Source organism: Crocodylus porosus, unplaced genomic scaffold (genome assembly GCF_001723895.1).
Source record: "Crocodylus porosus isolate Cpor-Errol unplaced genomic scaffold, CroPor_comp1, whole genome shotgun sequence".
Classification (NCBI taxonomy): Eukaryota; Metazoa; Chordata; order Crocodylia; family Crocodylidae; genus Crocodylus; species Crocodylus porosus.
Genome location: NW_017728923.1, coordinates 14,951,108 through 14,969,502, shown reverse-complemented (window position 1 = coordinate 14,969,502; position 18,395 = coordinate 14,951,108). Strand labels below are relative to the sequence as shown.

At 41.6% G+C, this 18,395-nt stretch overlaps 1 protein-coding gene across 1 annotated transcript in view; it reads right to left on the bottom strand.

Annotated features, from left to right (window-relative positions):
• ATF7IP2 (activating transcription factor 7 interacting protein 2) overlaps positions 1-17,898 on the bottom strand; it is a 53,334-nt gene extending 35,436 nt beyond the window's left edge. Inside the window, exons 1-5 of the mRNA XM_019540094.1 lie at positions 17,861-17,898; positions 10,448-11,331; positions 3,745-3,878; positions 1,690-1,824; positions 1,253-1,336 (exon numbers count right to left, since the gene is read on the bottom strand). Of these exons, the coding sequence (XP_019395639.1) occupies positions 1,253-1,336; positions 1,690-1,824; positions 3,745-3,878; positions 10,448-11,321 (1,227 nt within the window). The 5' untranslated portion in view covers positions 11,322-11,331; positions 17,861-17,898. The remainder of the gene's footprint in view (positions 1-1,252; positions 1,337-1,689; positions 1,825-3,744; positions 3,879-10,447; positions 11,332-17,860) is intronic.
• Positions 17,899-18,395: the final 497 nt, after the last annotated feature.

Sequence of the window (18,395 nt, the reverse complement as noted above, 5' to 3'; positions counted from 1 at the left end):
TGAGTGGTATTTGTAGTTCCATTCTTCCCAATATTGACCAAAAAAGTTTCAGAATGACAACCTAAGAAAAAGCAAATTTGACAACATGCCAAAATTTTCTTGTGTGCTAGAATTATTTTGCTGTTAAATACAAATATTTTAAAAATCCCTAATGCAAACGTTCAATATTTAGTTTTTGCTTTACAAAACACATTCAAGAATTTCATTGTAAAAAGAAACAAATGTCAAATAGCAGAATAAAATTTTCTGCCACAAACTCTTTAAATCCTGGCATGTAACATTTGCCAGTGTACAAAGTATATAATATTTATAGAAATTAAGTTACAGTTCTATAAAGAGAAATAAGAACACTATGGCTTAAGCTATATTTGGCTAAGCCCACAAGCCTATGTTAAATCTTTGGGACCAATTATCAGTTGTTATAAAAGCTGTCACTGCACCAATAAAGGAAAATGAAGATCTGACAGTTTACTTGAGTTGAACTGTCTCCCTTAATTTAACAAGCTTATTGAAGAACTTTATGCAGGTACACAAACAGTCAGAAGTAGCACCCCACTGCAGATTTGTAAAACCTTCCTTAGTCCTCAGAGAACCTCTCAAGAGATTTACTATTTCAAGTCAAGCTCTGAAATAGCCCAAAACCTTGTAAAAATTAATACTTCTTTAGGTGATCTTTCTAGGTCATACAATATTCAGACCTCTGCATGAAATGCTTATGGTTCCATTTATTGGCTGAGTTTTTAAGATATTGAACAGCACTTTCAGCTTTACCATCTAAAGATCTCTCTACACAATTCCATTCATGTGGCAATGAATACGTTCATATGAACATACAGAATTTAAAGAAGTGTCATAAAATGGCAAGCCAGCCATAAAAATATTTCACAGATAATGCAGAATACTTATGGCTGGTTTGTACCGTGCCTTAAACTGAATGTGTGGAGCATTCAAGGCTGCCTCACGGCTGATCCCAACAGCCCAGGGTCTCGAATTGGCTTGACAGGCCTGATAATCAGTGAACTGTCAGCCCCAGCTCTGGGGTATTGCACTTACCCTGGCGGGATCTCAGAGCTACATTAGGCATTCCTTATAAATGCATTAGAAACGTAAGCAAAAGCAATTTAACCTTCAAAATTACCATCATTGTTACGTTTTCATATTATGCATTATAACAAATTGTTTATGAAAGTGCCCATCATTTCATGATTAAATTGCTACTAATATCTACATGACCATATATCTTGCACAATACCTTACGAGTGACCGTTTTTGTCAATATTTTCTTCTGAAATGTTATCACAGCATTAATACGTCTCTCAAGCTTTGATATTTTTTTCTACAGAGAAAGGAAAAAATACTACTATAAGTGTTAATTTGAAATATTACATACATTCATATACTGTTCATCAAATTTAGAGGGCAAAACATAACAAAAAGTGCAACTAAACTACAAAAACAATTAGAAACTGCTGATCTTTATGCGATATAATATAGGAATTAAAAAGCTTTTGGAAAATTGATACTGGGTTGTACGATTACTTTTTCAGTGCACATAAAACTGCATAATTGAGGTATACAAATGTTAAAGTATTTCTGAAAACTGAATACCTTGAAGAAATGCAGTCATGGTTCTAGGACAAACATACAGCATTTGATGCAAACCAAACCAAACCAAACAACCCAACTTACTAGGAACGTAATAGCTATTTCCTCATGTTTTCTTCGGCATTGCGTTTGTTCAACTCTTCCATTTAAACGTTCTATTTTATGGTTAAAGGATTCATCATTTAAAATACCCATCCGCTCATAAATCAAAAGTTTGACCTACAATGAAGAAAAAAACTACTTTTCCAAACAAGAAATCATTTTTTGCTGAAATAATGAATATATCCAAATACATTCGTTAGCCATTAGTTTTAATACTGCTTCATTTTTTAAATAGTTAAAAATTAAACCTATGCACCATCATTGCACACATTATAACTGTAATATTTTATGCTTTGGACAGGACAACAAATCACGACACTTGGGAGGCAGGGTTCAATGATTCTCATTATGGCGGTATTATCTGTCTGCGTGTGGTAGATCAGAGCAAGGCATATTTATAGTTGAACCTACAAATGTTTATAGGTGCAAAGCACCATTGAATGAGTTGTAACAACATTTTTGTCCTTTTTGGGTTGAGAATCAGAAACTAGAAAGGGGCTGGTACTGCTTTTGAGTTAAAAAAAGAACTGACGGTGAGCAAATAAGACTTGTACTCCTGGGAAGTAAACATTTTTCTATGAGACCACAAATGTTGTGTTATACTGGTTTAGATAAGGCCAGAACTAAACTAGAAAAGTCTCTAGTACAGCTATACTAGCAATCTCTGCTAGCATAGGCATACTTTATTATTGACAAAGCATACCAGTATGCTTAATGCTACTACCAGAGAGGTTAGAATTGAGAGTACAGTATCACTCAATGTTATCAATATAGATGTTAAAAATGTAAGTACTGTAAGTATAAATGTTAGAAAACCAAAACATTAAGTTGGAAAAAACCTGTTGTTGGCAAGTAGCTGCTTATTATACAAGTAGTAATTATTTTATTATTGCAAGAAGTAGAAGACAGACAAACCAAAGAGCAATTACTAATAAATTAAATAAATACAAGCATTCTTTTCCTTGGAGATCAGCTATGAATCAGTTTTACTTTGTTACCAGTAATGCAACTGCTCTCTCTACTGTGTTACAAAAGAGACATTGTTGGTTTGGTTATGACTTTCGTTCCCTCTGTGTTTTAGGATGCACTTCAACCTGAACCTAATGATTTATAAATGCTGAGGTTTTCCAAGTAAGCGCTATGTTAAATACCAAGAGCAATTTCAGGCCCCAGTTCACACAAGCAACCTGCAGCTCTGAGACGGGTGTTGAAGCACAGTGGTATAAGCTGTCAAATACCAATACCCATAACTAGACGGGACCTCAGCACACTGCCAGATTTCTTGCTTCTCTTGGTCCATCATTGTTTCACTGATTACTAATGAGAACAAAGCAACAAAGAACTTCCCAGGCATTTTCGCCCTCCTTGCCTTTCTGATTAACTTCTCTCATTTCCTTCATTCTACAGTATCAGCCTATCCTCTGCAAATCCAGCAGTTGTACTCAAGAATGTACAGAGCAAGAATGACTGCCAACTGAAACAGATTAATGCCAAGTTTACAGGGTAAATTTATTCACTGTCCTTGACCGCAGTCCTCAAACCCACTGCTCCTAAACCAAAAGCAAGTCAGAAGAAGTGTAAGTGTATGCATGCAGATAGGTTAATTGCCTTGGAGGCAGGTTAGCTACTCAGCTAATTAGGGCACCCTAAGTACTCTGAAGAACAAACCATGCCACTTCAATTTAGGAGGCAGCCAGAACAGGAACAGCAAGCAGCCTGCAACCTCATGCATGCTCAGACTAAGTTGTAGTAATACACACATTGTAATACATGTTACTTCATCAATTAATATAGGCAAAAATTGGATTTTTTTTTTAGATTACAGAAGCACTAATTTAGGATTATACTTTATTTCCTCCCAAATCCATTTACATTCTGTCTAAAATATAAAAATTCATATTCCTCTGATTTGGATTAAAATCATTAGCCCTGCTAACAACTCCAACTAAGGTTAAAAATCAAGTAAACAATCAAAACTAAACCATTTAATTCATACAAGATGTCAGCTTTATATATATATAAACCAAAGCAAATTACCTTTTCCCATATTTTCTCATCCTTTACTGATGCTGTACAAATATTTTCTTCATTGATTTCATCAGAAGTTTTGATCCGTTTACACTGGAAGTCTTCCTTATTTCCTGAGCTTAACCTCTTCCTTTGAACAGTATCTTGAGTTAAAAGAAGAGGAAAGAGAAAAGAAAAGTTAAACATTTTACTTTACAAAAGCAGTGTCAAATATTTGTTAAAGGTTAAGTTTTGATGAAATAGGTGAGGTCTTCACCCCAAAGCACTCTATACAAGAAATATTAAATTATTGAGGGAAAAAAAAAAAAGAGTTAAACGGATCCACTCTCACCCCTCAGAATTTTAAAGGCGATTTATTTTTTTAATTGTAACGATTTTTGGTGCATTCAAGAATGGAACAAGGTAACGATAAACCCAAGTAGGCCATTTATTTTAGTCACTGTTTACGTATACTGTCATAATCAATCACCTTCATGAGCTATTTCCTTAAGCATGGAATATTTAACATGATATTCTAAAATATTCTGCAAATGTTTCTAAGAGTGAAGACAAAATCTATACTATATATTTGAGAAACAGCTGAATGAATACTATTTTAATTGAATGTCATTAACAGGGCGAATCTGGATTTAAATCAATTTGATTTAAATCAATTTTAATCAGTCGTCAGGAAGGTTTGATTTAATCACTGTTTTCTGCAAAAAGTGTGTTTTTCTCGTTTCATATCCTTTATTCATTTAACTTTTTGAAACTACACTTTCAGAGAGTGGCAAGGACATCTTAACAAAAAAGTAAAAACTATGATTAAATAAAAAAAAAAAATATTTAAATAAAAAATCCATTTCTTAATTTTAAAAAATCATTGATTTTTATCCACCCTGGTCATTAACTACCAACAAAGGGATGCAGACATACTCTGTGATTCACTCTAGGGCACCAAGAATCTGTGTGGGGGAAATAAGTGAAACAAGCTGAGGTTATGAAAATGATCATGAAGGTTCATTCATGGTGGAAATAAATCTTTGTTACACAGGAAATTCAATTCCTTTTTTGGAAGAAATGCCACCTGTGTATTTGTCTCTTTGTTCACATATATGCTATGCAACTACTAAAGTTTTCAAAAGTTCTTGCTCTCAATCAAGGAAATCCAGTGTTCCTAAAAGAACAAGTGAAAGCTGACACTGTAGAACTTGGAGAGACTTTTGTCTCCTGAATTTCGATCAGCTTAGCTTCCTTCACAGATAGTACTTCTCGCTTAAGTGAACTAAATTTAAAATTGCAGGGTAAGAATCAGGTAATATTGGAACTCCTTGGATGTGTGAATGGAATCTGTAGCAAGCTTAAGCTGTTCAAGACTGCTGTTCAAAAGGGTGATATTACATATACACTGTTTTTACTTTTAAACAAAGTTCATGTATTGAAAAGTTGAAAAAGCAAACAAGAAAGTTAAACGGAGCCTGCCTTATCCTGGAGTAGATGTTGGACAGCACTGTTCTAGAGAAATGCTCACCCCATGCTCTATAAAACTTTTCAACAGACATATAAGGTAGATACACATCCAAACAGAAAATCCTTCTTTGGCTACATTCTTCACAAGCAATATCAATATATGCATACACATACACACTTCTCTGTCTCTCTCTCACATACATATGTGTGTGCGCCCCTTTGTTTTAAAAACACACCTATATGTGGCTAAGTCTCCATTTGCAGATAAGCGGTACAGTCTTGTTAGGGAGTGGCAACCATATTTTCTTAAGATTTCTATTTACAGCGAGCATATTCCGTATTACAAACCTCTCATTATTACTTACACTGTGGTTAGCTTCCCTAGTATCATCACCAGCAGTGATCACCAGCCCTGATGAACTTAATGAAACAAAGACATACTAATGGCATAAAACAAGTGGGATATGCAGAGAATCACCTTGAATCTCAACAGATACTAGGATCCATTACAGTTTCTGTAAGGGTGAACCGATAAAGATTTTTTAGGCCAATACTGATGGCTGATTATTAACCAGCCATACTGGCCCATACTGACCTGTTTGCTCATATGCAGCCCAGCAGCTTGGAAAGCAGCATCTGGCTGGGAAGTCTGTGGGGCCAGGGGCGGGGCGGGGCGACGCAACGCAGATCGAGGCATTCACAGCTGGGGCTGGGGCAGGTGCTTCACAGCCAGGGTGGGGCAGGGCACAGGACAGAGCCTCAGGCGGCTCATCTGGGAAGTGCGGCACCTATCACTGTGCACACCCAGAGGGACACATGGGGGGCACATGTCCCCCCGATATGTGCATGGGGCAACGGCGGGCTGCACACTTGTGGCCAGGGCTGCACCAGCCTCTACTTGGTGGGGGCTTGGCCAGGTGGGGCAGGCAGTGGCAGTGCTGGGAAGGAGGGCTACAGCCACCCCAAAGTTTGCCACAGCGCTCCCCTCCCCAGCACCATCCACCCTGCCCCTGCCAGCCCTGAACACAGCCCTGGCCCAGCTCCCCTGCTGAGAACAGGCTGGCACAGCCCTGGCCCTAAGCGGGCAGCCCACCCTCGCCCTGCACAGCCACACTCCCTCCCTCACCATGGGGTCCTCGATCTGCCCCCCATACCCCATCCCTCCCACACAGCCCTACCAGCTGGACGCTGCTCTCCAAGCTGCTGGGCTGCACTCCTGGCCGTGTGCATGTTGCACACATACACATGACATTTATCAGCAACATTATCAATCACATCAGCCAAAAAGAGGCCAATTCCTGATAACATCAATTTTCCTTTTATTGGTACTGATTCAATATACACTGATGCATCAGTGCACCTCTAGTTAGCAATACTACTGTAGGCCTGAGGGATCAGATATTGTATCTCTGACAGTAAATAAACCAAGTCAGACTTTTGAAATACAGAACCAGTAAACTTGTATCATGTATTTTCAGAAATTAAATCAATACAAGAGCTATTCCAAAATGGTTATTCATTTGGGATCTGAAAATGTCCAACGAGAAGAAGAAAGGGCATTTGGAGGACAGTTTACTATTCTGAAAGAAATGAGAAAAGAAAGTGTGTGTGATGTAATCCTATATGAATAGGGATTTTTGCCCACAGTATAACTTACATTGACCATTGCAGCACTACTCCTCTCCAACCCCAGCACAGACGAGAACTTCTAACCAATACTGTAGAGCAGTGGGAGCCAACTTCTTTGGCAGGCTTGCCACAAATAAGCACTACAACCCTCCTCCCCCAGTACCACTCTGATCCCTTTCACCTGTCCAATCCTCTTCCTTCTGCTTCCTACCTGATCTGATGGTGTCCATTCTACTTCCTGCTCCACCTGCCAGGCAGTGAATGAGGTGAACAGACACAAACACAAAGTCTGGTTGAAAGAAAAGTTATTGTATGGACACAAACTATACTGTGTTGCTGTAACGCACATGGCACTTGAGCGGCAAGTTCTCCCCTCATGGCCACGACCTGGACCCACTGTTACCCACTCCGGCCTCTCAGGGTTCTCTCACACAGTTACCTCACCTGCCGTGCCTTGATGTTGATGTTATGGTCTCACAGAGAAGTAGAAGGGGCTTTGCAGTGGTCAGCCCTTGACAGGTTTGAGGCCCCCTGACCTTGACCCACTTTATCTTAGCTGGGTCATTCCACCTGAGGTCCACTGTACCAGGACGCTTGGCTTTTGGGCCTCGGCTCTTATCTTGCCCCTCACAAGCTCTGGGCCCCTTGGGCCCTGGTCTTGCCCTTCACGGGCTCTGGCCCTGCACCCTAGTCTCTACTGTCTGGCACCACTGTGTTTGTCAGAGAACTGAATACCTTACAACAAGCAACAGTCCTCCTTCTGAAGCGTTTGGGCTTCTGCACTCACGCAGCCCACCAGGCTTCAAGCCCTAGAAGTGCTCTGTGTTGGGTGCCCTTGCCGCACCCCTGTGACCTCAAATCTTTCTCTTACAGCTACATCCAGTCCTCTAGTTTAAACAGAAACCAAAAACATGAGTATCTGTTCCCAAAACAAAAGGTTCCCTTCCTGGGGTTGCTCTTTCCCTGTGGTAGCACTATCACAAAGGCTCACAGAACTTCTGTCGCTGCTCACGGTAGAGGGTTTCTTCCAGCTCCCCTGCAGCCCAGAGTCCTTCCTACGTGAGCAGCTCACACGGTCTCTTCCCAGGAGATCTGCCTCCTGCAGCTCCTACAGCTAGACTGCCCTCTCTGGGTCAGGCCTTGGGCTTGCAAGTCTCTCCGAGTCACTTCATCTTCTACTTCTACCCCAGGCAGTGATCGACAGGCCTATACCTGGGATGGGCAGGCATTTTATTTAAAGCCCCTTTGCCATCGTAATTCTGTTCCAGGGGCCGAGGCTAGCCAGCTGACCCTGGGGTCTCTCTCCCCCCTCAGAAATGAGCAAGGGACCCTGTTACAGTTGGTTGTAACCAACTGACTCGTTATAAACATTGAAACTGCCACTGTAAAAAACTCATTTTTGCCTCAAAATAGAATCAAAGCAGAAACTGTGAGTGGATAATAGTAGAGGAAACAATACTAATGGCCATAAGCCTTGAACACAATCAATATAGATGTGAAATAACAGCTAAGCAATTTTAAAAATTCCTCAGAGGAGCTGGAACTCTACCACAGCTTAAATAAAAGGTATCCAGTCAACATAGATGCTAGAGATTTAAGAATCAATGCCAGCAGTTCAATTAAGCTTCTTTATTCATAATTTCTGTATGGGGAACCCTTATGCAGTAGGAATGTAATCAGTTAGTTTGACAACACTTGAACATGTTTTATCCTGGTCTACGCTTTCATCATCATTTCAGCGAAGACTGCTGACAAATTTGTTTATATAGTAACACTTCATAGATTAGGCTAGGCACAAATAGAGGCACTGAACTGGTTATTGTGTAACACAATAATCTGGTCAACAGAATAGTTCATAGTTTTCAAGGTTAAAGAAAAAGAAAAAAAGAGGACCAGAGCTGCTTGTGAAGCTGAAAACAAGAAGAATTAGCTAGCAAGGGATATATACCAAATAATGTTTTACGTAAGGAAAAAAAAAAAAACCAGTACCATTTGAAAACATTTTAATGTTTGTAATCAAACTTACCCATCCCCTCTCCCCACAGCCCATTTCATTTATTCCCTCTTATCCAAAGGTGCTCAACTTCTGGCCCTTGCATCTTCCTATAGGTCCAAAACTCTGGCAGTGGGGGAGCAGCATTACTTGCAGCTTCCCTGCTGCCCAGTTTCTGGACCCATGAGGGACCCTGCAGCTTGGATGATGTGGCCTTGTACATAGGGTTGAGATGGCATACAGCTGGGTCTGGAACAGAAGACTTGGGGTTGCACCAGATGACCTCCCAAGGTCTCTTCCAACCCTAATTTTCTATGATTGGGGCAAGTGTGGTATCAGACCTATGCATGTGGCTGGGTCAGCATGCTGGATCACATCCATGGACCAATGCCACACACCAGATCTGGCCCATAGATCAGCTCCATATTGTAGGCCTCGCTGGAACTCACACACACACCTCCCACTGGTCAGAGAAGTGACCAGCAAACCTGGCCGATGCATGAACTCCTTACATAAGCAAAACTTGGAATGCAATTAAGATATGGCCCAGATGTGCACTCATGACATGAGATGAGGAGGAGATGGCTGCATAAGCTGCATGATGGCCTAATACCAAGATAAGGATGGAATGGGAATACTCAGATCAGGATCTGGAACAAACCCATGGTACAGGAAGGCTCAAGGTATTCAAGATATTGGTAGAATGTAGTATGTAATTTGTTTTGACCACTGTATAAAACAATTAGAAATCATAGGAACTCTGTGTTGGGCTATGGAATCCTACGTGGTGTTGTGCCAACACCTTGTCTGCCAGATCATGAGTGTATTAGGGCCATGCCTTGTAGACAACAAACCTGACCGTGCCTTTGTCACTGAACCGAACCTGTGGTCGTTCTTTAAAACAAGACTGGTGTTGGGATATCCTGGCTACACCTTTTTGCCAGCACCACAGTCCCCGAGACTTTAACAGTGACAACCCATTGATAAAACACACAAGGACAGCGACCGTGACATACCGCTCATGTAATCTGTAGGGCCAGAAGCCTGAGCACCACTGCTTTTATTCAAGCAACTGAGATAAGACAGACTCATCTCGTTTCTTTGTTTCCTCCTTTTACTTCTCACAGTCCGAACGTGATTTTATGAAATCAATGTATCTTTCCTAAACTTAACTGTAGATGGGGTTAGTTACTAGTAAAATGGATTTTCCTGTTTCATATTCAATTCTGAAATTTCCAATTCACTTTTCTTCATTCCGTTTTTTTAGGTCTGCCTCATTTTAGTCTCTCTTTCAACTTTTCATGCAAGTCTTTATATTGCTTCTCTTTTCTCTCCTCTCACCACTTCCTTCCTGAACTGTATGCTCTAAATTTGTCATCTCTCTTCCTGTTTCAAAAAAGTATCAAGACATGGGTGAAGTTGAATAGCTGGAAGGATGGCATTTGGCCTCACCACTAGAGTACTTGTTTATCCATGCTGTTTCAGCACTACAAACTAACATGCCAGAAAGTAAACTGCAAAGTGTTACAAGTATACTCTTGACTGAACTCTTACAATGGTACATTTCTGAATTTATCAATTACAATAAGCTAAAATTAAAGAATCTCAAAAACAGTCAGGTAATTAGAAGAAAGTGCTTACCAAAATTAGATTCAGGTGACATATCCTGTAGTTTAAGATCAGTTTTATCATCTTCAAAAACATTTGGATAACCATTCCCATATGGCATTTTGCTCTCAAAATCAGTTTTATCTGTCTCAAGCCGTGTGGGAGTAACTGAACTAATATTATTCTCATGCTTTAGGTTATTTGAATCTTCCATGGTATCTGTCCTTTCTGAAGTGGGAATAGATTTTTTGGAAATATTTGTTTCTACTTTTGTGTCAGTCTCTTCTAAATCAGGATTCATACCATTAGTTCTTTCATCCTCAAAGACGCTGCTAGCTTTGCCTTTTAAATAAGTGCTCCTTTTTAATTCAACAGGTAATCCATTTGGTTGTGAATAAAGATGCACTTCAACTGGTTTGGACGATGGTGAAGTTAATTCATTTTCATGCCAATTATCCAGTATGTCTTGTAGACACCCAGAACTTAAAAACTGCTTTGCATCACATATTTTGTTACAAGACTTCTCGGGGGTAGGATCTTGGGATTCTTTTTTACATCGATTTTGATTAATATTTTTATCGTAAGAACATTCAGTATTTACTTCAAGGTTAACAGGGTCAGTTTCAAGGTTCAGCATTAATGTTTGGCATACCAGTTCACATTTTTCAGGAAGTGTTTTAGTTATGTTACATTTAGATAATGATCTTTCTTTTACAGTATCGTTACTTCTGTTGCTTACGTCCATGGAGTTCAATTGATCAGAGTGATCCTCCTCAAGATTTACAAACTTTTCTTGTCCTGAAATTGTCTTTATTTTATTCAGCATTTTCACTTGCTTTCGACTACTTTGCGTCATAGTTTTTCTTGCTCTCCAAGGCTTCCGGATTATCATATTTGAAGGCTCCATCTTTCATGCCCTGGAATAAAAAAACCCTATACTTTAAAACCAGATTCATGAAGAATTACATAATTTAAAAGCATTTCTCTCTCAATTCTGCTGCAAATGCCAGTATTTTAGAAGTCTGTTTGAATCAAATCAAATGTTTGAAGTTAATTAAAAGTCAGAGCTGGAAATTATTAATAAAGCAGGTCTGTTCTTTACATTACATTTACTATGGCTTTATGCCTTAATATCTTAAAATGTTTAAGCAGCTAATTAATGTGTTAAAGCTAATATTCAAAATGGAGTCCAGGCCTGAGGTGGGGGGCGGCGGATGGCTAGGCAGGATTTGGACACAGGTTCAGACAGGGCCTCAGTTTGGTTAGGAGAATATATAGGCTCCAGGACAAAGAAACTGGATTCTGGTTAATCAAATTAAGGAAGTTAAGGACAAGAGTTAAAAGAACCCTATAAGATACAACTACGCAGATGGGAGGCCCTATTTACTGATAAATAGGAAAACTGCAGATGAATAAGGACAAGTGTGCTTGCCATGGTTTGCGATCAGGATCAGAGATGAAGACAACTGAGGACTTTAAGAATAAGTACTGACAGAAACATGCAAGCAGAACAAGTTCCATCTCTTAGGGAGGCCCCACTTCTACTATCTCAAGTAGTGCCACTCAAAAGGGATAGCTGAAGACTGCACTAAGGTTTCATACAGACATTCAGATTCTCCTACAAGAGTCACTGCTCACCCAGAAGAAACCACGAGTATACAGATATTCAGGCTTTTTCTCCGAGAGTAAAAATAGCCGCTCCAGGAGAAAAATAACCTGGGAACAATCAGGCTTAAATCACTCCCAAGAGTTTCTACATTACACTTGAGAATTTCTCCTGAGAGAGTGAATGTCTGCACATGTTGTGGCTTCTCTCAGGAGAACATGGTTGTCTAGAATTCCCCCTGCTTCGCTTCCAGGGAAACAGCGTGTCACTCACTGGACTCTGCTGCTCCAGCAGGGAGCAGAAAATGCCCCAGTCACAACCCCCACATTGTATTGCACAGAAATAGCCTGACGGGGGCAGTTTGTGTCAGTCAATCAGGGGTGCCCTATGCACTGCTGCCATCTTTCACCAGGAAAGATGGGGGAACCTACAGATCATGCTGAAATGCGTTTATAGCACCCTCCTCCCCAGGTGAACAGTGTCAGCACTGCAAGTTCTTCAATCTTCAGGGCCTCAGCATTCAAATATCTGTATACACAGCTCTGGGAAATTTTCTCTACCAGAAGAACAGACCTGGGAAAATTCTCTTAGATTATCTGAATATGTGCACATAGTCTAAGAAAGAAGATTTAAAAGAAAGGAAAAGGCAATAAAGAACTTGAAAAGTAGCTGGCAGATGACAGGGTGTTGTTATTGCTTAACCACAACCATTGATACACATACCATGCATATCAAACCAGCAAGACAAATTCCAAATATTACCTGAATTTTCATTTCTATACCCATGATACTTACCCAGTGCTTAAAAAGAGATGGTTTACCAAACATTAAACCTCTTTGTTCTGTGAAGCTCGTACAACAAAAGCAGCAATTCAAGATGAAAGGCAGAATAACATAAGAAAATGTCTAAGCATGATACTTAAATGCTTGCAAAGAAATTAAAATAAGTTTAAAAATTACTTAAGTGTGCATATATATACACACACACACACACGTGCTTAAGGCTTGTCCTCTTTCATTTCCTTATGATGTATAAGCAGTGCACAGTGGCACATTAAGATTAGCTTATTCAGAAACACAACCTTTCATTGGCCACAGCTTACTTGGTCAGATATTATGCTGTTTTTCATATACCATCTGACAAAGTGGACTGTAGCCTACAAAAGCTTATGCTTTTCTGACTAAGTTAAATCTTAAAGCTGCTACCCTGCCTTCAGATTAAATACATTTTTGTCTTCTTATGAAAGATAAGGAGAGAAACAATCATATGAAGGAAAAGATTCTTTCTTTACATCGTATCAGGAATGTCAAGCTTGGTCTTGCAGTTTTGATAAAGGATTTCTCGAGTTGCAAGCCTCGGAGATGCTTGTACCTTTAATCCTTTGAAAGTTTGAGTTGTTAGCAGAAATGTCCTTACCATAAGCAACATGTTAATTAGTTGTTCGAGTTAATGATCATTAACTTAAACTGCAGAACAATGCCAAATTGTTCTACAAAACTGTTTTAACAACTTTAAACCTCATCAAGCTTTTGATAGCACCTTACAGAATGATTTACAGAAAGCTTTAAGAATGTACAGCATTGATTAGACAGATAGAAATTACAGGTACACCAATAAAAATTTTTTGCGCCAATATCGATGGCCAATTATTAATGACCCATAACAGCCAATACCAATGGCCGATATGCAGCCTGGCAACTTGGAGAGGGGAGGGAAGGGGTGTGGTGGTGGCAGATAGAGGCCCCTGTGGTAAGGGAGGGAGTGGGGCTGGTACAGTGGCAGGCGCTGCCCTGTCAGGGCGGAGCACAGGACTGAGCTGCGAGAGGCTCGTCCATGGGCGTACGGGGATGGATCCTACCACTACATGTACCCCAGAGGGGGCCATGGGGGACATGTACCCCTAGGATCAGCGTGCAGGGTAAGGGCAAGCTGCTGCTGTGGGCTGAGGGTGGTGCTGGACTCATCCTGGTGGAGCGGGCTGGGTCAGGGCTCTGTTCAGGGTGGGCAGCAGCAGTGCAGGAGTGGGGGGTGCTACATGGTGGGCTACAACCACCCTAAAATTTGCCATAGCCCCCTCTCATAACTCCCCTCACAGCGCCACCACCCACACTGAACATAGCCCCAGCCCAAATCTCCTGCTGTGAAGAGCCCAGCTCTGCCCCTGACACCAGCCTGCAGTGGCAGCTCACCCTCTCCCTGTGGACAGATCTGGGGGGCACATGCCCCTCCCATGACTCCCCAGGGGGTGTGCATAGCAGTGGGATCCACCCCCCGCCCTGCATGAGTGACTGGGCAGCACCTGGCAGCACCCCATTCCCTCCCTCACTGCAGGGGTCTGCATCTGCACCCCTCCAAACCCCTTCCCTCCACCCACCTCTCCCTTAACAGACTTACCAGCCGGATGCTTGCTCTCCAGGCTGGCCACATGAATGCTGTGGCTGCAAGCATGCACATGGCATTTACTTTACCAGTGACATTTTCAGCTACTTCAACCAAAAAAGCCAATTGCTGATGATGTCAATTTTCCTTTTATCAATGCCTATACAATATGGACCAATGTATCAGTGCATCTCCACTAGAAACTGATTAGATGGATAGAATTAATCTAATCAAGTGAAATTAGAGTGGACAAACAGCTTATGGAATATTTTTGTTGTAAGAACATTCAGTATTTATTTCAAGGTTAACAGGGTTAGTTTCAAGGTTCAGCATTAATGTTTGGCATACCAGTTCACATTTTTCAGGAAGTGTTTTAGTTATGTTACATTTAGATAATGATCTTTCTTTTATAGTATCGTAAAACAGGGGTGACAAATTAATTCAGCCCCCTGGGCTAGATGGCTACTGTGGGACCTGTATATGGACTGGATTGGATCTACAAGCCAGCCCTTCATTCTGGACCCAGAGAATGCCCTTAAGAGGCCACCACATGTGGCCTGGTCCTATTCCAGCTGCTCCAGGACCATGCAGCATGGTTCTGGAGCCACCACCACAGTGGCTGTGTTGAATATCCTCAGAAAGGTAACATGGTCACTGCGCTGCTGCTCAGGGACACAGGCTGAAGCAGGCACCGTGTGAGACACATGGGACCATCTGGTGCACCCTGTGTTCTGCCTCTGGATTACTCTGAGACTCACTTGGCAGCACTGGGGGCAGGATAATATGGCTTCACAGTCAGATCCAGCCCACAGGACCTATTTTTTATGACCCTGGTTTAAAATGACCATAAGAATGAAGCAGGAAAACAATATAACTAAATTTGTTCAATAGCTATAGGAAACAGTAATAGTTTTAGTATCAAGAGATAAAATAGGAGTTATGGTATGTGGAAGTATACAGTAAATTGACAAACAGTATTGATCTCAGTATTAACAGACTAAAGATACCTTGATAAACATGAGCATCAAGGTATGCAAGGTGACTGTTGCTCTCACATTACTGTAGAAATTAGAATGATAGAATTAAAAAAAGAAAAAAAGATGAATGAAAGCTATTGACTGGAGATATTGGCTGGCTGAGAGGAATTAAGAATTAACCAGTAAGACATAATGCTTATGGCAATATGTACCACAGTGCAGGGAAATAAAAAACAGGAAGACCACAGATGAATTAGACAGATGCTGTCAAGAATGATATAGAAAAGAAAAGCTTAAAGATAAAGCCATGAAGGTGATACTACACCGAAAACTGTGGAAACACCTTATCCAGCCCCACCGCTGCTGTTGAACTGATAGATGGGAATCAAAGCAGCAAAACTAGGACTGCCAAAGAAATAAATGTTTGTTATACAAATCATTAATATGTAGGCTGATCATAAGGAAATCCAGGACATTTATTGGACTCCGTCCCTCTGCCTTCACAAGTCGGCAGGGGCAGGGTAGCATGCTGGGAAGGCAACGATACCTGCCTGTCCACCTGCAAGGCGCTTTTCACTGCCCCAACTCCCAGGCGGACTGCGTCCCTTGCCCCTGCATTTGTGGGATGCCCATGATAATTCTCAACAACTGGCAAGGACCAGCCTCCAAAATCTGGCACCATCTTAGTTAAACCAGGACATATGATTACCCTATTAATATAGGTTACATTTCCATTCATAAATGTGAAATTTATGACAATGCACACCGTTCAGAAACAGCTAAAATGTAGATCAGCATAACAGACTGTTATTTGAAAAAGGGAGACAAACCTGGATCAGTTTCAGCCAAAATTACATTGTTGCTGTGTTAAACTTGGGAAAAGTGACTATTGCAGCCAGTTAGTGGACAGCCAAACCATTTGAGCACAAGAGTTATAGTTTTTCATCACAGGACTCAAAGAGAAACCATACAAAAGCAACAGAAATTGTCAGACTGTTTCCAAAAGCTAGAACAACGTACCAGGATACTGCTTACTTGTGCTAAATCTGGAAAGTTGCTTTGGCCATACCACTCACACACCAAACGTGGTTCTCAAAGGGCTAATTAATAAACAATAACCGAGGATGCACTGGTACTAATCAACCTATAAAATCACATTTACTATGAAGTTAAAAAGCAGATGTTTGATTTCTCCCAGGGACAAAGCCAACAGAGATCTGCTGGATCCTACAGATGTACACATTGATTATCCCAGTTTAAGTGCCTGTAAAGTACTGAGACTCCCCACACACCTGCTAATTCAAGTTAATTGCTATTCAAACTGCATGTACAAATGACTGCCCCATGCCTGTTTTGATGCGATTCAAAGCCCTGGACAATCATAAATGGGGTAAACCCAACATTGTTTTTAGCCCAAAGCTCTACTTGTAACCACCTATAATATAGCTCTCAAAAATACTGTCTATTTTTGTTATATTTACTCTTCAAAGAAGCATACCACTAATGTTTCAACCAGTTTCAACTTCTAATACTAACAAGTAATTTATTAAATAAAAAGGTATGAACTGAAAAGACTTCTGAAGCAGTTATATTAGCTAACACAACTTGGGTCTAGAGAACCGACATTCTTCAAGAATAAAAACAGACATTAGGTCCAAGTATCCAAGGCTTTTACTTGCATCAAAAGAGATATGGGGGAATAATTTACAGCCACAATTTTAGTGATAATGGAAAATACCCTTTTTTTCCCCCCCCAGGAAAAAGCACTCTCTCAGACGCCTCTAAGGTACTTAATATGGGACAGGCAGCTTGTATGCCTGTAGATGCTAGGATAAAACGCTTTGTTGCAGAAGAAATCCAACCTTCTGCTTGCAGTCTAATGTTATAAAGAGGTCACATCTAAGCTAGCTCTATCCATATACAGACCTTCAGTTTCTCCTGGGAGAATGGCTGCTCTCCCAGGAGAAACCACAAGTGCACAGATGTTCAAAAGTAAAAGGGCTGCTCTGGGAGAAAAATAAAACAGGAAACAACTATGGTTAAATTATTCCCAGAAGAATGAATGTCCGTACATATTCTCTTTTGAAAGACTCCACAGTATACTCCTCTAGCATTCCTGGCTGCTTTTAAGGAGACACTGTGTTGCTCACTGGGCTCTACTACTCCAGCCCAGCAAGGAGCAGAACCCCCCCCAACTCCATTGTGCTGTAGAGACATACAGGCTGACCCCATGCAGTCTGGGCCAGCCAATCAGGGCAGCCCTTTGCACTGCTACTATCTGTCTCCAGGCAGACTGAGGGAGCCTGCAGAGCACAAGGAAATGTGTACACAGGAGTCTAGCTCTCTGCTCTTCAGAGACTCAGCATTTGAATGGTTGTTTCCAGGCATCTCCAGATAAGTTTTTTCTACCAGAAAAACAAAGCAGGGCAGCACAGACCTCTCCACATACTGCCCCTCTGGCAATCAGCTTGAATGAAGCTAACCTTAAAGAGGACTGCAAAGCACTGAGGGTCTTAGCACATTTTCTCACACATACCTCCATGGGACTCAGAGTGGGTCCAGGGGCAGTAGCCCCCACACAGCTCCCTGGAAAAAAGGCCTTCTCCAGGGGGAGACGTGCACCCTCCGTTTTGCCGCTCGAGGTCCGCAACCCGCATGGTCCAGCCCGCACCAGACACAACAAACCAAGCTATCGGCAGCCTGGACCCCCCAAAACCCCCTTCCCCTGAAGGAGGAGTTCAGCCTTTCACTACCCACCGGCTCCCCCGCCGCTCTGCGCTTCTGAAGACAAAGCAAAACCAGCTAAGCTGAGATGGGAAAAGCGACAGACCATGGCTGCAGCCCTGTCCCCAGCGCAGCCGCGGGGAAACTTCCCGACGACTCGAGCGCCGGCGGCGGGTGACAGCGCAGGGCCCGGCCCTCCCGGCCGCCATCAGCGCCGCCGCGGGCCCCGCACCCATTCCGCCCCGCGAGGCGCCGGGGGAAGGGAACGGAGCCTCCCCCAGCACATGCGGCGGC